Genomic DNA, 20274 nt, shown 5'->3' on the forward strand with positions numbered 1-20274 from the left:
TTAAAGGTGACATTCTGGTCCTATTGAAGTCAGTGGCAAAACTCCTGCTAACTTCAATGGAACCACAATTTCACCCTAAACCTTCCTATGTGTAATGCTTCCAAACCTACTCATGCAATTAATGGTGAAAATTATCTAGACCTTTTAAAAATCCATCAACATTTGTGTACATCCTGGTGGTGGGGCAGGATAGTTAAAGCACTGCAGAACTGTTTCTACAGGTCTTTTCAACAAACATAGGAGTATGCAACAGTACAGACACTAACATGTCTGAACTGACTATTAGGTGCTTGTTTACGCTTCTTGACTTGAATTTGAATTCAATGAATCACAATTTCTTTATTAGAATAAATTTTTATTAACTGCTTCAGGATGTTTATTTGTGAATATTTTATGTTTTAAAGTACACAACAAATACTGCTACATTCAAATCTATATAGATTTACTGATATATCATTCCAAGTTTTACAAAACTGCATCTAGATTATCAGAATTTTGTATAAGTTACTTTTATTTACATGTAATACTGAGCATTAAAGACCTATTTAAAGAAGAATAAAACAAAGTGGGATTTTAAATATCCCTTAAGACACATTACATTTGTTATACAATTTACATGTCTTTATAGAGATGACCTACACTTTGTTTTTGCATATTTAAAAGATAGTGACTGAATAAAAAATTGCTGGCTAAAGCTATGTAGTAGAATTTCCTCAGAAATCATAATGGCTAACAAATGTTCAAATTAAAGTAAGCCAGGCATGTAAACCTATATACATTTTTCAGAATTCAGTTTGATAATCATTTTAACCAGCACTTGCCAAAATTACCAGTGCTGACACTCATATCAAAATATTCACATTTACAAAACACATCAAGCTAAGTTTGTAAGAAGAGCTGGTCTACAATAAATTACACATTAATGGCTATGACTTTGGTTATACCATGTTAACAGATTTGGTTCCTAGACTAACAGTGAAGAAATAAAAAAAAATATATATATAAAAATGCAGCTATAGAAACTAGCATAACCTGTAAACATATTATAGGGCCAAATTCTGTCCCTGGATTTACATGCCCAATTCCCAGTGATGTCAGTGAAGTTTGCACATATCAGATGGCTGAACTAGGCCCATAAAACCCTGTAAACATGTCCTTACTGTTTTGTTGTGCAATACTGCAAGAATGGATAACAAAGGCATTAACTACCAGTTTTAGTTAAGTCTGTGTTATTCAAACAAATTCTGCTTTAAGATTTATTTTGTTGCAAAAGGCTGAATTGAAAATATTATCCATTGTTAAAATTTATCAAAAATGTGATGAAAACTCAAGAAGCCAATGACAGCATATGAATTCAGACAAAATAATATAATTTCTTATTAGAATTCAGAAATATGCTATGCAATTGTCTCTTACAAAAGTTCCTGGTTTTGTCAAACTGCATTTTAACAAAAGCAAGTCAGAAACAGAATTATAAAAAAACATATATAAGTGAGTAAGTCAATATTCTGCAAGCTGCTCTAAGAAATGCAAATGCTTTCCAACGTTTTACCCAATATACTAAATAATAAGGTGCTTTGGGCAGATCTGTCATAAACAGCCTGAAGCAGCACAGAATATATTGCATTATACTGAATTTCCTCAAACTGTTTAACCATTTAACTCTTAAAAAGAGCAGCAATGTTTCAAATATACACACACTGCAAACATTTTTTCACAGTTTTACTTTCAGTAGTTTCATGTAGGACAATCTGACAAATACTGTAGAAGAGGTAATTGTTGAAAGACATTTTGCTCTTTGAGGCATAGGTGGGGTTAAGTGACCCACTGTACTTTTTGTAGCTACTAATAAAATACGTATAATTGGAAATGACAAAATGTATATAAAAGAGTTAGTGAATTTTTAACACTTTGTTTTACAAATTACACTATGAAAGCTCAATAGCCAAATAACTTGAATGCAACAGTAGTTCCCTGGAAATCTTTAAATTGTTTGTAAACCCTTAAAAAGAAATTGCAGCACTGGAACAACATTGCATGTTCAATTCTGTGGCCTAATCAACCCCATCAAAACCCTGAGTATTTTCAATTGCTATAAGAAGTTTGTCCCATAAATCTTCAAATGACTCATATGGAGGCAAATCCAAGCGGTTAAAGCTGAAAAAAAAAAAAAAAAAAAGAAAAGAAAAGAAAAACTCTTAAGTGTTTTTGATCAAGTTACTTCTTAACTTATGTAGATTTTCATGTGTTAAGAGAATATTTACCAGGTATGAGCTCTTGGCAGTTTTTCAGGGGTGCCCCACTGTTCAACCGTAAACAACTGTGGTCCATTTGAACCTACAGGAAGAAGTAATGCTTTGAGATGCACTCCATTCTGTGACTCTCCCTCTCTCTCGCTTTTTTGGGCGGGGATGGGGGGGCGAGGGGGAGACTTAAGTCTATTCAATTTATTGCTCTTGTTTTGTGGTAGAACGTCTGATATCAGTGGGAGATGTATACATGACTCAAAGGCAGTGTGTGTATGTCCAATGATTGCTTTCTAAATATTTCTGGATACATATTTACTGCAAGAGATATATATATTTTTTAAACACCAATACTGAAGATTGCATATTTACAGCATAAGTAGTTGACAGATCAATGCTCTAACCAGAACAATTTTCATACTGATATATATTACTAAATCCATGCTCAGTGATTTACCCTTGCACAATCCACTCATCCTGGGGAACAGGAAACTTGCCATGCCAAGCAAAGGAATCTATGATATGTGTTGCAAACCCAAGCTTTCATAGAAAAATTTTCTAGCTGCTAAGAAACTTCAAAACTTGAAACAAGATTACACTGAGGAAGTGTCATCTTGGTGGAGTCTGCAGACAGACAACTCTAGGGCCTCTTAAGATACTTTTACTGATGCTATTGAAAACCTTGAGGGCAGCAATGAAATTATAAAATCATTTCACTTTCATGTTACTACTGTTGGGGAAAGCAGATGCTGGCGTTGGAGTTACTTAGTGGAAAGACTGAAAGAGGTGGTGCAGAGAAGCAGCTACTTATTCTCCCTGCCAGCGGGTTCTATAGTGGGGCAAGAAGAGAAAACTACTTCTCCTTTCAGCAGCTAGGTGGGGCGAAATTTGAAGTTGAGTCATACACCTATTAGCTGGGGCTGATACAACAGACAGAACCCAAGCAAATTCCAGGAACAACAAATCAGTTTTGGATGCCATCTTGCCCTGGATACTGAGCTACTGCCTGCATTTTTTAATGTATTAAAAACGTACATGTACATTTATGTATTTTTTTTAGGAATTAAGGTCAGCCTAAAGAGGGGGCCTCGTTATGAAGAATGATCGTAGCGAAACAAAGACAAAGTCTGAAGAGAGCAGCCGCAGTGGGGCTCATCAGCAGGAGCGATATGGACTTGGAGGTAGCAGTAGAGAAGAACCTGGTGGTGGGGAATGCAGCTCTCCAAATACCAGCACCAGCCACTGGGCTGTATATGAATGCAGTACAAAGCCCTCCTTCTGTTTCCGCTGACATGTTTTTATTTATTTTATCTAACATAACTGGTAACATTTTGATTTAGCTTAATTACCATCTGTACAAACTGCCGTTCCCATACTACAGAGGTTCCGGCGCAGTAGGGGACATATGGCTCAACTGCATCTTGGACACCAGCTGCCTCCAGGTGCAAATCACTCCACTGACTTTTTACATGGGCAAAAGAGTCAATAAATATGACTGAAATGGAGAGAGAACTGAATAGATAATGGATAGTCTGTGTTCTGAGCCCCAGTGTTATAAACAGATTACTACCTCATTTATATAAATAAGAAAATGAATATTCAAATTAGGATATTAAGGTATTTGCATAAGATCTCTAGATATCTGGACATTATGCCTCAATGGATATGAAGCATTCTGGCAGAAATATTAGCAGCTGATGGCAGGAGCATTTGACTTCTCACCAGGAGACTGCCCCTGGAGCTTGCTGATGGAGCCATTCTCCTGTCCCTCATTTTGCATGGCTTGAGGACTAAACCTACTAGCCAAATTCTAAGTGTCTGGTCAACATTTCAAGCTCTGAGCCAGGTATAAAACATTCACTTTTTTGGGAACAGGGAAAGAGCTTTATAATATGGATTTCAGATTAGTTGCAAAAGGCTAACATATTTATAAACTGCATAAAGCTGAAGTTGACTGCAGTATCTATGGAGCAATATTCATGTGTGGTTAAATAATACTTCTAACTAGTTACAAATTGCTACTTAACTGTTTTAACATTCAATTTAATTTTTTAAAATTGAGATGTAATGGGCATATGAGTCAAGTCAAATGGTGAATCATCATGAGAGTTTGAAAAGCAGGTTATTTTTTTATGACTAGCCCAGTTAATTTGGATGAATGGCACCGTAAGAACTCACCGTACAACTCAGCAAATCCATTCATAGGTACACGGGATGTGCCAGTGACAAACTGAAGTAATCTTATTCGCTTTTCAGAATCCATCATTAACACTGCCTGTACAGGGTAATTATATTTAAAGACTTGGTTGAAAAAGTTAATATTACACTGGTTAGCAATTTTATGTGATAGACTATTTACTTGTTTTTCTGCTTCTTAAGAGTAGTCTAATTCTTGTTATCTATAATAATACAATTTATTTCTCTGCATGCTGTTAAAACTATGAAGTCTACATATTTTGGTTCAATCTTTTTTCACCTTCAGTTATTTAGTAGCACAGTAACAGTAGGGTTACTGACTTATAAGGCAGTTAAAATACTTCACTCCCAGATTTGGCCTCTACTTTTTTTTTTGAAGTTTGTTGATGTTACAGACAAGCAGCCAGAGTCCTGTAACCTAAACACAAGAGTTTAATACCTTTTTACTGTAACCAAACTAGAAGTAGCTACAGTGAATGTATTTAATTCCAGCAACTTTTTCGCTTTTTGAATAGGATACATATCAATACTGTATTACATGCTTCAACATGTGCCATTTCGAGTTCTTATATTCCCTATTTGGAGTTTTAATGTACAAATGTTTGTTTCTATGAAACAAATGGTACATCTATACAGCGGATTAATAGCAGTTTTAAAAATGTAGATTTTGCATACACAGAAAGAGAAAGCTTTTTTTTTTTTTACCTTCCAAAACCACTGTATAACTTGGTGGTTTATGCTGTAGCCATTTTTGTATTTTGAATGTAGCTTCCAGTCAGCTACGTCCACATCTCCCAGTCCACACATTAGTAACTACACAATGAAAAACACCAAAATGTAAATAAAAAAATATGGTTCCAACAGAATTTGTTTCTTGTTCCACGATGCACTTACCTCTAGTTCATTTTCATCAAAAATTTTGATTAGATCTTGTGGTATTAGTTCAAAAAACCCCTAAAAAATATAGAAATTTTTTTCTTAAAACCAAGTTATGATATTTAAACTTTTGTCGTTGTTAAGAGTTAGAACTCCATGTTACAAGAGCTACAGACAAGGCTTTATATTACATAGAGCACTGTTTTCAGTCAGACGTGGGCCACAGTTTTGGGTTGGTTAAGCTGAACTTCATGCAGGTTCTGAGAGGTCAGGGAGCAAAGGTGGCTGTATGAAAACTTTGTGTTCCATCATTTCTGGGGAATGTCGGAAACAGATTTGGTTTCCAACACAAACTGGAACAGTTTTAGTGTTGTTCCAGCTACACTGTGCATGCCCATACTGAGATTAGAAATTCTCTATATTTTTATCCATGAATACTTGTCAAGGCTTTATATTCTTGCCTGAGGAAGCTGGCAAATGATTTCTCCAATTTCAGAGAGGACATAATGAAGGATCTGGCAAGTTGCACATGTTCAATTCTAGCAGAGTCATGAATAGAATCCAAACGTCTTATATGGCAAACCCACAACAAGGAGTAGAATCCAAAAATCTTGATTCTATTTCTATCTAGTAAAAAGTTCTGCTCCCTTGTGCATATTCATTACACTAGGCTAATTACATTAATTTTTTCCCCACAGGATTCCTGCTTCATTCAATGAACAGGATTGTGCTCAGTGAATGAGGCAGCTGTTGAATATTTATTCTCAGTTAGCTTCATCCTTATTTACTGAACACCATGCAAACTTTGTAATAATGCATGGCTTTAATTTCCATACAGGGTATATGGTGTTTTTTGTTTAAAGAAAGCAGGCCACATCTGAGAAGACCATCTCCTCTCCCATTTATCACAGAGACTCCTGCTCCTCCTGCCCATTCACCTTCACGACATACCTATGGCAAGTACAGTAATTGCCTACACATGGAAAAGTAGGTATCTACTTAAGTATCTATTTATTAGCCTATTATGAAGTTTAGCAGCTGGAAAGTCAGGAAAGCCAACACCAAGTGACCAGCTAGCTCTTCATGGACCATCAATGGTTCACAAACCAGTTTGGGAACCACTGGACTAGTGATTTACAGAGTGTCATTTGCATAAAGAGGGGGGGAAAAGTTAGTCACTCATTCCCAGTAAAATTAATTGTATTTTCACTTCCGTTACTTAAAAAGAATGATTTCAGAATTGGTAAAAAAAAAATTGTACTGCAACTAGTGATTGTTGAGGACTGGACAAGAAGTACATTTTTAGACATGAGAAGGGAGATTTATAATGAAAAAGCTGATAAGTGTTTTAACAATAGTGTTGCATCATTAAAATAATTCAGAGCTGAAACCATACACAGTTAAATATCTGATCACTCTTTTACAGTCATAGCAACTTGAGTTTATGGATCCTGATGTTGTGTTCCAAAATTTTTTCTGAATATTGGTATGAAAGATTTAAAAAGTATATAGTATATTTAGAAATTAATACCTCTTTAAAGGCAGCCATCTGCTTCTGGACTCTGCTCACAAATCTCCATTGAATTACAAGACTATAAAATAAAATTGAATATCTGAAGTACAAATAATGCATACCACATCAAGGCTACAGATTGCTGCAAAACAATCAGAAGCTCAGTGAAACACAAAAGACAAAGACCACCCTGTATTTAGAGAAACTGGAATGAGGTTAGGTATAATCCATAGACTGTCCAACTACTTACTGAATGTAGTCTCGCTTGTTCTTGTTGGTGACAACAATTTCTGATCCACCACTTTTCAGCTCATGTTGATGGGTCTAAACAAGAAACACTATATTACTTAAGGTATGTGCTCAACAGAATACAAGTTTAAATAATTTTGTTAATTCAGCTGAATTCTTCAAGAATCTGAAAACTATGATGAATAGCATCAGTCTAATATGCCACCTGAATAAATACCTACAAGTTCTCAGTAATACTGTATATTTTTATAACTTCACAATCTGCACTTCCAGTGACCCAACCTTTTTCCTCCAGATTTCTTTGAAAAACACCTACAAACCAGTTACAGCATTTTTATGAGCAGTGCACTGATACACATCTGCTACATCGTGGTTTAAAATTACCAGAATCTCAGTATACAGCCTGATTTTTCATCCTGTTACACACCTAGATTTTTATTTTCCTGCCTTTGAATCTTAATTATTTTAAGGCTATGCTCCCACAGAACTATGGAACCTAGTGTGCTTCAATCTGGCTGTGACATTGTCAATTGGGATTTCTGTGCAAGACCAGTGGAAGATCCACATTACTGAAATCTTGCACAGATTCCCTCCACTGCCATAAAAAAATGTGTTTCCCAGATTTGCTTGTGTAACCCAAAAAAGTATGTTCACACTGTTCAAGGGAACCTACTTCCAACAGTATTTAAAAAAAATATCTGTGTTTGTTTCCAGCACTTCCAGAACTATCACAAGGATGCAGCTTTCATTAAGACTTAAGTGACAGGACTGTGGACATTTTAGATTTTTTCTGCAGATTAAAACAAACATTCACCACAACTGCTTTATTTTAAAAAGGTATCTGTGGTTCAGCCAAAGCACCACTATTGTGTCAAAAGCTTTGCTGAAACAGCCATTTCCAGTCATTTCTCAAATCACAACTACATTGGCAAAACATTAAGTGATCATGTACCAGCCACAGCAAAAAGCAGGAGTGAACTGACCAACACAATTCTGAAGTGTATATATATTTACCACATTATCCTATTAAGTATTGTACATAGAAAACCACACAGTTCCACAATGCAAATGCTTTACTTCATGTAAAGTAAAATAGCTGAAACAGCAATATACTAACCTGTCCAAAGAGTTCTTCATCAACTATAAATCTGAGGTCCAATTCTGTTGGATCATTTTCAAGAATCCATCTCAAGGAATTGTAATATTCACTATCCTAAAAATGAAAATTGCATGCTTAATGAATAATTATAGAAGACTTACTTGAAGCACACAGAATATGTTTCATATTTATACTCAACCCAGCTGAACAGACTCGGGTCTTCATTAAATTCACTGTAAATGGAATAATTATTTATATTTGCCCGGTTAAACCCACAGAGACAAATCACTTCCTCCACTATTGAAGCCAGAAGGAATTATGTTTGAGAACTTCAAAAGTGAGGCACAACTAATTGTTTATTGGAAGGTACACCTAGTGATGAAGTGATTCAAACAAGAATAAAATTTCAAAGAAGAATTTGTTCAAAGAATAAAGTGTTTTTCATTCTGTTTTATATGATACCTCCATCTTCCACATCTTTGCTGGAGCCTGAGGAGTTCCCCATTTTCTTTCAATCATTTAACCAGTATTCTCACATGCCAAGAACAATGGATGGTAGTCACTCCCTCCCTTGCCAATTTCAATACCATTCCTTACCCATCAGCAGGATACGGTATTGACCACCATACTCCCTCCCAATAAAGGAGGGTACTATTCAAAGCACTATTCATGATGGGCATGGAGAAAGGATTAGATAAACTCTAGTACTTCCCCCCCCCAAGGCACTAGATCAATTCATGTGTAATTGTGTTCTCTAAGATATAAGAGTGTTTGGGCTACTGCTTCAATTTTTCCAGTTTTCATGCAGGTGCTTTGGCTCCATTAAAGCTTTTCAAACCTCCTGCAAAAAACAACATGAATCTTCAAGTTTGCTATTTGAGTCAAAAAAAATCTGGAAAAAGTAGATATAGCCTGAAAATGTTAGATACTGCAGTTAGTATTTGGTCACTGGTCTTTCATTCTAAAAACTATCAAACTCTGGAAGTTACGCAGAAAATGCTTATTAGATATTAAGATATAGAATGGTTACTTGCCTTACAGTAATTGTGGTTCAAGATGTGCTGTCCACACAGATCCCACTGTTGGCAAGCATGTGCCCCATGTGAGTGAGATAAGATTCTTTTAAACAGAAAAGTCCAGGGGTCGCTCATGACTCAAATACCTTCTCATTCCCTGTAGCTGAGGGTATAAAGGGTGTGGCAGCTGCAACTCTCACTCATTCCCCTCACAAATAAGAATCCCATAGGAGCAAGACTCCAATCAGTGGGGTGGGAGGACAAGTCAGAATCGGGATGGACACTGCATCTCAAAGAACCATAGTTATTGTAAGGTAAATCACAGTTCTTTCATTCTTTGAGAGACTGGTCCATGGTTTCCACTGTTGGCAACTGCCAAGCAATTGCCACAGCGCTACATGGGCAAGTGGAGGCCTACTTAGAGACTGTAGGACTGCCCTCCCAAAATCAGCATCCGATTTGGAAGCTTGGGTGGGTGGTTTGGTAATGACCTCTTGTAGCCTCTCAATGAAAGGAGAGTCTGGTCCTAGGCCCACAGAGAGGTATTGGTACCATATGTGGTAGTGATGCTGATCTAGACAGTAAGTCTAGACAGTAAGTCTGTGCTGAGGAAAGTGGTCTTGGTATGGGAGTGCTCAATGCCATGACTCCCAGTGCCCATGTGGGTGGTGCTGGCAAGCTTGGTACTAGTATATTTGGCACCAGGACTATCTTCCTATAGATTCTGGAGGCAGCAGAGTCCTTGGAATGAGAAAAAACAGTGGGTGCCAACCTGGATTTCCATGCCTAGGGATTGGTATGGGACTCCACCTTAAGACTTCTGGAGGAGGGAGCCTTAGGAGAGGCTCTCTGTCACCTGTTCAGGAGGTGGGGGTAGAAATCAGAGCCTGCTGTGATCCTGGAAGAGGGCATAGGCACAGACCCAAGAGATACTGCTATGCAAAATAATCCAATTTCACATGCATGAGTTGCATGCACACCAAGAATGGAATCTGCGTAGACAATCACTCAGAGAAGAAACAGAGGTTAATAAAGTTTAAAATTGAAGTCCTGAAATATCTTCAGTGGTGATATAATATGGCAACATTGTGATAAGATGTTTTGTACACAATGCTGTGACCTTACATTTTAGACTTCTCTGGAGCATTCATCTCTCCTGTATTGCTAACCATAACTAAAGGATCTGAGAATGTAAAGCATTCAAAGGATGTGCAATAGTGAAAAAAAGATGGAATCCCAAAGCGGTGAAATTTCAAGGTAAGACCTTTGTTACTGTGGGAACAAAAAGATTCCAGCTAGACCATATTGCCAATGGTCTATTTATATTAATATATTATAATATATTAATGCTGTATATGACAGAAAAGAACAGTGACACTGAGTAGTATATTCTAAATAGAATACTCTAAAACGACTGTTCTAGATGCGCCCCAACAACAATCCACACGCTGTTAGTGGAAAAATATTCTCCATAATGTGGCACCTGGTTCCCAAAGATAGAACTCCAAAGGGGTGAAAATTTAAAGCAAGACCTTTATTAGTATGGGAACAAAAATCATAATAAAAGATGATAGTTTGCACTTATGACATTTTCTAAGGATCTCAGAGTACTTTGCATTCATTAAGCTTCCCAATATCCAGGTGTGGAAGGTAATATACTGCGTTTGGCAATCACAAGGCAGAAAATTAGTAGAGAGCAAGGAGTAAGACAGGAAACCCAACTCTTGGTCCTCTGTGGCAAGACATTAAACCACACGGCTGTCCTACAAATAATTTAAGTGAACACCACAGAAGGTTTAGAGTAAAGTTTTCAAGAGAGCTTAAATGACTTAGTAGCCTAGGTCCCAATGATTTTCTGTAGACCTCAGGTTCCTAAGCCACTTAACACACCTATGAAAATTATACCCTTAGTATTTTGTTTTAAAAAGTAAGGATCTCAAGATTCAGATTTGTTTAAAAGTTTCTGAATACTAAATCTTTAAGTGTAAATATAAAAACTTAACATCCATAATGGTAACAGAATTTACATACCACAGATTCCATATCATGAAGTGTTATTGGTTTTTGAAGCATCATCTTGTAAAAAGGTCGAATAAAAAAGCCTTTAAAGAATAAAGAGTATTTAAATTAGATAAAACAAATTAAAATTCAAAACATAATATTGATCTGCGAACTGTATATGCAGAATAAATGCTAACCATCCAGCAGCTTGCCATGGTAAACGGCCATTCCAGCTACACGTCCTATAAACTTGAAGTAGGAGAGATGATCTTCATTGCACAATCCAGAGTTTGGATTGATCTGCAGAGTGTAGTTATCCCTGAGGGGAGGAAAACACCACTTGCAAAATTTTGCATTCCATGAACAATTATCACATCTGATAATCTGAGTATCTCTTAAAAAGATGTGGTTTATACAGTTACTAGTTTAATATTAAAGCATGTTCAGTGCAGGTAACTGTAAATTTAGTAGGACTGAATTTTGAAACATCAGTAGAAACTAATCAGTGAAGTCATGGCTCCACTGAAGAAAATGGCAAGACTATTTTAAAGAGATCAGGATTTCACCCTGTGCATTTTGTTTGTTACTATTATTAACTCCCCCTTATTTTACAAATTTGCTTAATCATTTCTATAAGTGAGAATGGACACAGCATTAATTCAGGAAGAAATGCTATTGTGTTTGTTCTAAATATACAGCCAATCATGAATATTATAAAAGATGTTATGAACAGAGACACTGGCTGCAAGCGGACACTTGTCTGTACAAAGATTACAAAGGTTTATTTCAGACTGCCAGCAAAATACAGGACTATGGTTTCTGGGACAGTACAACGTTCTCTTGCACAACTCCTCTCTTTTAGTACGATGCACCAAAACTTCCTTAAATGCTGCAAAAACTATTACTAATTATTATTATTGTTTTAAGTTATGTTAAAGAGATAAAACTGAAGTTGTCTTCCCCAACCTGTATTTTCTTTTTTGGAACCATCTTTACTTACGTGGCAGAATATTCAAACAATCCATAATAGGGATTAAACATTTCTTTAGAGAGAAGGAAGAACCATTCCCTGGCCACTCCTCCATAATCTAAGCCTTTTTCACCATCAAACTCAATCCAAAGTCTTGCTTTAAGGAAATCTGCTCTCTTTACAGCTATAATTCTTCTGTAAGAATCTTCAAGGATTGTTGTGCGGTGAAGTTTCATTTCAAATCTGTTTGGAATATCACTCTGAAAAGGATTAGGAATAAATAGGAGAAATGAATAATCAACATTGCACTTGGCCATGCAAAATTCAATAAGGCAGAGTCAAAAGATGACATGTATGTCACTTTATTTAAATAGAGTGTTCTTTGGATATGCAACATAACATGATTGAAAAAGTGGCTCTATTTTCAGAAGATTTAACCAGCATGGAGAGGTTTGTACACCAAGTTCTACTCCCTACTAAGGAAGTCGTATGTTAAAATAAATCCTTACTGTGATTTAGCATCTGCTTTGCTGTTGAAAGCACATCAAGATGCAGAGTGCTTTAATACTGAACAATACTGATGTTTAAGACAAAATCAAAATATTTTCATTTCACCTTCTTTCATAAAGCATTTTGCGCACAGGCTTTTTCTATGATTTATCACAATTTCTAGTCCACTGCCCCTAAAACCAGGCTTCCTCGCCTCTTGTATGTGGCATCCAGACCCATATTATATAAATCAAATTTGTTTGTGATGATTAATAAGACTACCAAGATGTATGGTTTAAATGTGGACATTTTATTTCATTCTCAAGGAACATGATTGTCACAAACGGACATGATTCTGTTGCATGGCTGAGCTCACTAACACTTCTGAGATTAGGATTATGCTGTATAAAATGCAGTCTGGGCTTGCTAGACCAGGTGCATGTAACAGAATGAAATGTACCTCATGTAGAATTTATTTAAGTTGCTTTTCTGTTCAGAAAACAAAATTGAAAGGTTAGGAAAAATTATTTTGTTTTTACAAGTAAAGTACATGTCTAACCTCAAATTTTCATACTGATAAAAAACATTTTCTATATCAAGACTGGTGGGCCATACATTCTTTAATATTATTTGCATGTCAGCTTGTTCTTTTCATACATTTTTGCTTCATGCTCATAATCCATACAATGCTGCTGCTTTGAACATGTTTAATTTCTGTTTTGTGGTAGATATGAGATTTTAAGGCCAGAAAAGCCCATTATAATTATCTAGCTTGACCTCCTGCATCATAGAGGTCATAGAACCTCATCCAATAATTTCTGAAATCAAACCCAAAATTTCTGTTAGAGCTACACAATATCTTTTAGAAAGACATCCAATCTTGATTTAAAATAATTAAATGGTGAAGAATCCCCCATATCCCTAGGTAAGTTTTGCCAGTGGTTAGCTACCCTCACTGTTAAAAATGTGTGCCTTATGTCTGGTCTCAGTTTGTCTAGTTGCATCTTCCAACCACTGGGTCCTCATTATGTCTTTATGTGCTAAATAATTATCTACTATCAGAAATCTCTTCTCTATACAGGTACTTGTAGAAAGTGATCAAGTAACTGCTTAACTGTTTCTGGGATAAACTAAGTAGTGGGAGATTTAAGAAGCTCAACCTATCAAGCAGGTTTTCCAAACTTTGAAACATTCTTGTAGCTCTTTTCTGAAACGGCTCCAATTTTTCAACGTTAGCTATTTATTGAAACAGTAAGAATTTCAAGTTACTCTATATTAATCAGTGAGGGACTGAATATGCTCAGTCTTCATTGCTGAGTCCCTCTAAAATGCTTGATCCTAGATCCCAAGATTAAGTATTCAGTATTTTTCTGATGATTAGGTCATACTATCTTTGATCTAATCAGCTCCATTCCTAAATTGACTGGTAGCAAGTACTATTAAGTGATGCTGTTTCAAAGTTATTCCAGTATCTCCCCTCTGGTATACTGCAGCATACAGAGTTTCCAGCATTCAATGTCACAAGGAGTACAGGTAAAGATATGCCTAGTATGGATATCAAACCAAGCGCCCTGATGCCAGATGGCACGTTGGACCAAATTTTCATTTTACGTTTTTCCAACTCTCAACAGCTCACATACAATAAGTTCAGTCATTTCCAATGCAGTCCCTACCTTAGGGCTTGTCTATAGAGTGCGGCAATGTGCACTAGAGGGATGTGAATTCTAAAGTGCACTGAAACGTTGCACACTATCTGGCCCATGTAGTCCCTGTTGGCACAAACTAAAAGCTCCCAAGTGCATGTTAACATACTCCTGTGTCAACAGCTCTCTAGTGCAGACAAACTGAACTGTTTAGACAAGTTCTTAGTCCATATTTGCAAAGATGGGGCACATAGGAACAGGTGGGGGCGGGGGAGATGAGGATCACCAGGGAGTTGGTTATGGCTCCTTGATTCTCAGGGAGAATCTGCACTACTCTGACCCTCTGCATTGGCTAACACAGCCTCAGGAATGCACTTAGGCTACCGGAGGGACATCAGAACACAGCCTGCTCCAGCCATACTTCCTTCTCCCTCTCCCCAACATGCTCTTTATGCTAGTGTCAAGAGGGAGAAGTCAAGCACACTGGGTCTATGCCATCTGAAAGCTCCCCATGGGGGAAACAGTCAGCTTCCTGATCTGGCTGCTTTCAAGTCCTCTCATGTTGCTCCTGCAATGGAGTAAAGCATTGGAAAATCTGGCCTATTAAGTTTAAATTGAAAGAAGTTTCTTACCTTTTTGTAAGGTATTAGTAGATCACTAACCTGTTTTTTCAACTTCTTTCTGAAGAATTCATACTTTCGTTTATAATCCCTGGAGTAAGGCACAGCCTTTGAACAAACAAGCAAAAAGGTATTGAAATAAGATGCTTTGTTACTAAAAAAATTAACAGTTTTAAAACCGAAATCCTGTCTGAAACTGTAATTTGCAATTAGTATTGCTGACCATTTTATCTGTCATATTAAGTATCAAAGCTAGGAAGTTAATTTCTTTTTGGACCAGAAATACATTTCTTTTAAAGAAAAATTCCATTTTCTGCAAGCTTATGTTAGGTCAAAGATTAAATTGGTTTTATTTTGCACAGCACAGCTAAGTATCACACAAACAGAGTTGATTAGTAACTTCAAAAATACTGCTTTAACTGTTGAAGAAATTCTCTGCTTTCCACATGGACTGAATGTTTCTTCTTCATTTAAAGATTATTTCTAAGGGACAACAAATCTAGAAATACAGATATTTCATTTCCAGATATGCCTTCACAAATCTTTTATGTTCAAGCACTACAGAAGTTAGGCATTCCAGACTGAATATTTGATATATAGTGGTAACATTTCATTTAACTTCTGTTAATATTATTTTTTACAAAAATATAAAAATATGTATAAAAAGTCTTACTGGTCCAGTTATTGCTACATTCTGCAATCGAGGATCTTCCCATTGTGTTTTTTTTGTGTCTGCAAGACATTTTTTAAATTAGTGTCACTAATTTAGATATGATTCAATAATAAATTACATAGCAATTTACAAGGAGATACTATATTGTACATACTATGGTTTATGTAGAATATTCTTCCATCTGTGTGAGTTCTCTCTTCCCATCCTGGCTATAAGAAGAGTGATATTTTAATACTAATCCTTAAACATACTGTCTGCAACAAGCACTAACAATTTAATTAACACAGTAAGTGAACTGCAGCATTTGTATACAATATCAAGTTCCAATCACTGAAGTCTCAGCAATGAGATTCAAAATCTGAGTGTTGGATATATATTTTATATTAAATATATAAAAATGTATTATGACTTTGTTTGCATTAAATTTAGAGATAGTTAGTTTAAGGATTCAAATTAGATCAGCTTCAGAACAAAAACAAAAAACTTACTGGCAAGGGGCCTAAATCTACAGGATCTGCAGAGGTCTTTTTCCTCAGATGAGCTGGAATTTTCAATCTCGGATCTTCCTTTGAAAATATAATGAAACACTTTTTTTTAAACAAAGAGAAAAGGATTAATGACACTTTAATGTTTCCTGATTTTGTAATGACGAAGGAAGACTACCCTTACTCACAGCTAGAAAATTAATACACAGGAATTTTCAGTCCTTCATTTCCTTATGGTTACCTTTAAATTTCCAGGTTTATCTAAATTCTTATTTTATTAGGAAATATATTCATGAATCCAATTTCGTTTAAAGAATAGTTGAACCAGGTTAGCCCTTCCACAAAATGTCTTTGGAACACCTTGATTTTCTTACTGAAATTCTTCTGCAACCAAGAATAGACTATTCTTCATTTTGAATCTACCACCTAAATCTGAATGTTTCTCTCCCACCTGAAAAGAACTTGAACTCACTCTTTGTGAAGGTTTGGATCTTCAAATATTTAAACTATTCATTAAGGCCTGATTTGTTAGATCATTTTTACTATATGCTGTAGTTTTAAAAATTCATGGATACTCACACAACCTGAATTTTATAAATGAGGTAAGTTCATGGTAATAGAATTTACTATAGCCTGCCAAGGCATAGATGAAGGCCTTGTGTACTTGGGGGCGGGGGGGGGGGGAAGTGTGCAGTAGCTGGGGCACACTAGCTAGTGAGCATTAGCTACACCCCCTAACTCCGCATGTGGACACTCTTACTGAGCGCTAAGAGTGCCTTTGCGCATGTTAACTTAATGCACTTTGGAAGTGTATTAAGCTAAACCACCTGATAGCACTCTCAGTGCGCAGTAAGAGTATCTACAAGGGAAGTCAGTGTGGAATAGCTAGTGTGCTTTACATTCACAGTCTAGCTCACTGAGGGCTAGCTTTCGTGTGTAGACAACTCTGAAGTTTACAAAGGTGTTTTCTGTTAACAGCACACGTCTGCAACCACCTCCAACAGTCTTACAAAATTGTTGTAGGACAGTTTTCTGCCAAAATATAGAGGTTTCACAGCTGCAAGACAGATTCCTTTACTGATCAATTTCTTCTTAATATGGGTGTTCACCTACATACATAAACCTTGATCACCAAGGGGCTGGAACCTTGCTGTGAATGGAGATGCAGAGGGATAAAAGGGGGAGCTACTGAATATTCGTTAGGGGGGCACAGCTGGTGGGGGAGGAGGATGGACAGCCAGCTCCAAGCTGATAAGAGGTGTTGCAGCAGTTCCTATTGCCATTCCTACAGCAGTTCTTTGGTGCCCTGTGCTCCCCCACCCCTCCAGGAGGCTGCTGCCCTATGTGTTGACACCCCATTATCTCCACCTAGCCATGGTGGTTTGGCACATGCTCCTGCCCCTCCTTCAGGCTGGATGTCTCCACTGGGACCCATGATGGCTGGAAGAAGGGGAAAGGAGAATTGTTCATTTCAGTTCTGTGGCAGCCAGCCTGATCATGTGCGCTGCATCAGGACCTCCAGGCCCTCCTTCTGGGTCCCATTCTCACCTCCACCCTCTTGTGTGTGGAAACAGAGTCCTGCTCTTGACTTTATGAGATATGTTGGAGACAGAGGCCATTAGGGGGATAGAAACATACATTAACCCTCCCCAATATTTCCATTTCTGAGGTGCAAACCCCCCCTCTTGCCTCCTGGTTTTGCCACCCCTGATAAATCCTACAGAGCCCTCTCACATCCTTGCTGATCCAATGAGAAAAAGTTGATAGTGTAATACCACTTGCATGAGGGACTACAAATAGGCTACTGGCAAAAGCCCTTGTTTGACTGACACAAGTAATACATTACATCTAAAATAGGATAACCCTACTTTGAAAAAAGATATAGGGTGAAATCCTGGCCCCAGTTAAGTCAATGGGCATTTTGCCATTGACTAGAATAGGGCCAGGATTTCACTGTAGGAGACTAGCTTTTGAATTGAAAGCAAGTTACCCATGTAGTAGTTTTGGTATTGTGGTCAATAAAGAATGGTCTCCCATTTGGTGCATGTCGGACTTCCCAGCCTTTAGGGAGAAATCCTTGCTCTACTTCAGGTTGTTGATTAGAAGACTGTTGTGATGACTCAGTTGATGTTGTTTGTGGTTGACGTCCTGTAGAAGTACTTTGGACAGTTGATAGTTGACCTGTTTCTATTGTAATCTATCATATATTAGATAAGAAAAAAAATTATGTAGGTTTTGGAATGAACACAGTCAGTGTAATGTTAATGATTTATGTTAAAGCCAAAAATAGCAAGGGATTTTGGAGATGTGAATGGAGTGATCCTAATATGTTTATTTTAAAGAGACACCTTCATACCTGGACAAGTTAAATAATTACGCAAAGTGTGCCTCATCTCTTTTGTTAATCCAATATATTTTGTTTAAATAAGCTTCTCCCAAATAATTCTCTCCTGTTACTAAACTCTCCATGTAATTCACTCAATACTCAACTCAATCTATCATCATAATCAAGTCACTGACTTATATTATAGATACATGACTATGATCTCATTGCAGGCACATCCGACAGGTAGAAATACCAACGGCACCTTTAAACCTTCAAATGAACATAGTGAATACCTGTCAAAATAAACTGCATTAGTTTCCCTGTTGCCCCCAGTGAGAGAGAGTCCCTCTTGCTCTCTCAGGGGATGCAGCATTATCTCTGAAACAGCATGTTCCAATATGATAATCAGCACTGTAACAGTGTGTAATATTCACACTATTTTCCAATGAGAAATTTAAGATATACAATGCCTCTTCTCAGAACTCAAGGAGTGCTGAAAGTTTACTCCAAATCTAGCCCCAAATGTAAATTTCTATTATCAGTTTCCATTTAATTGCTGTAGTTGTACTGAGGCTGACTCTACTGAAGTTGTCATGAGGGGGGGCAGTGTATTCTAAACTGGCCTTTCACGTATCATGTATGTAGATTGGGACTCCTTTCCCATTGGTAGGTAAGAAAACTATTGTAAAACCTTGGAGATCAACATGTTTTTTCCTATTGCAGAACCGCATCTTTGAATGGTGTCAATTTTTTCATACAACTGATATTACACAGTACACAGATTTGCTCAAATCCAGTATCAACAAAACTGTGATAGCCACTGATTAAGATCTCAAAGTTTATTGCCATTTTAAAGGCCTCTCGCAACACTAAGATGTTTCTGGGCATGGTGTACCTGGCCCATTTACACATCCTGAATTGCTTAATTCACAAAGTTTTATGAATTAAAATGCATTCGATAAATGTGGGCATTTACATCAACAATAACCCCTGCAATATAATCAGATATTCAGATTCTCCATGTAAAATTTTAAGGCAAAAAGAATTTCCTTAAAAAGTTCTTAAAGAATATCTGGAGGACAGTGGGGGAAAAAATGGGTTGTCAGTCTACACTAAGGCTTCTTACTGTTACTATATTTGCAAGGTAAGCTCTCTGAGACAGAGGTTGTCTGTTCTGTGACACATCTATGCAAATCAATGGCCTAGAAAGCGGTAAGGTGACAGGTCACCTGACACATTAAAGGATCAAGACTAGAGAAATTTCAATTTGCCCCAGAAGCATAATTACAGAATAAATTAGCATTTGTATCCCACTATGGTTTAAGAATTTGAAGGATCTCATTGACAGAAGAAAACTTGCCATTTACTAATTCAGAAACATCTGAATTTATAAACGGATGCTTCACAGTTTGGAAAAAAAACACGTGCAACACCAACTTTTTACCTTATAAAGCAATAATAAAGAGGACTGACATGAACATGAAAAATACCAGCCCCATTCCCCTCACACAGATCACTACTGTTTACCATGATTTACATATTTCAGACATTTGGTTTCACTGAACTGGTCTCTAGATGAGTTCAATCATTGTGTAGTGTATTTAAAAAGTTTATTCGATACCTTTTCATTCCAAATTATATGAACGAAACAATATATAAGAACTCAAAAGTACCTGTACAACAGGTTTTACCCAGGTAGTAGTTCTGGAATTGTGATCTATATAATATGACCTTCCTTTTTCATCTTGCCTTTCTTCCCAACCTGCAGGTAATCCAGATGAAGTAGGCAATAACTAAAATTAAGTAGGAAAATATTACCGCATGGAATTACTGACTAGCAAACAGGCCTCATCCATCAGATCTCCCCAAATC

At 36.8% G+C, this 20274-nt stretch overlaps 1 protein-coding gene across 2 annotated transcripts in view; it reads right to left on the reverse strand.

Annotated features, from left to right (window-relative positions):
• Positions 1-334: 334 nt before the first annotated feature.
• NEDD4 (NEDD4 E3 ubiquitin protein ligase) overlaps positions 335-20274 on the reverse strand; it is a 100845-nt gene continuing 80905 nt past the window's right edge. For both annotated transcript variants that reach the window (XM_067555888.1, XM_067555886.1), the window contains 17 exons: positions 20076-20195; positions 18067-18273; positions 16080-16157; positions 15746-15800; positions 15592-15650; positions 14961-15026; positions 12197-12426; positions 11394-11515; positions 11227-11297; positions 8198-8293; positions 7082-7155; positions 6850-6910; positions 5337-5396; positions 5148-5255; positions 4425-4521; positions 2265-2337; positions 335-2157 (listed from right to left, as the gene is read on the reverse strand). In XM_067555888.1, coding sequence (XP_067411989.1) covers positions 2055-2157; positions 2265-2337; positions 4425-4521; positions 5148-5255; positions 5337-5396; positions 6850-6910; positions 7082-7155; positions 8198-8293; positions 11227-11297; positions 11394-11515; positions 12197-12426; positions 14961-15026; positions 15592-15650; positions 15746-15800; positions 16080-16157; positions 18067-18273; positions 20076-20195 — 1680 coding nt within the window. In that variant the 3' untranslated portion in view covers positions 335-2054. The remainder of the gene's footprint in view (positions 2158-2264; positions 2338-4424; positions 4522-5147; positions 5256-5336; positions 5397-6849; positions 6911-7081; positions 7156-8197; positions 8294-11226; positions 11298-11393; positions 11516-12196; positions 12427-14960; positions 15027-15591; positions 15651-15745; positions 15801-16079; positions 16158-18066; positions 18274-20075; positions 20196-20274) is intronic.

This window comes from Emydura macquarii, unplaced genomic scaffold (assembly GCF_026122565.2).
Source record: "Emydura macquarii macquarii isolate MOO-44397 ecotype Brisbane River unplaced genomic scaffold, CSIRO-AGI_Emac_v2 contig_1644, whole genome shotgun sequence".
In the NCBI taxonomy this organism is placed as follows: Eukaryota; Metazoa; Chordata; order Testudines; family Chelidae; genus Emydura; species Emydura macquarii.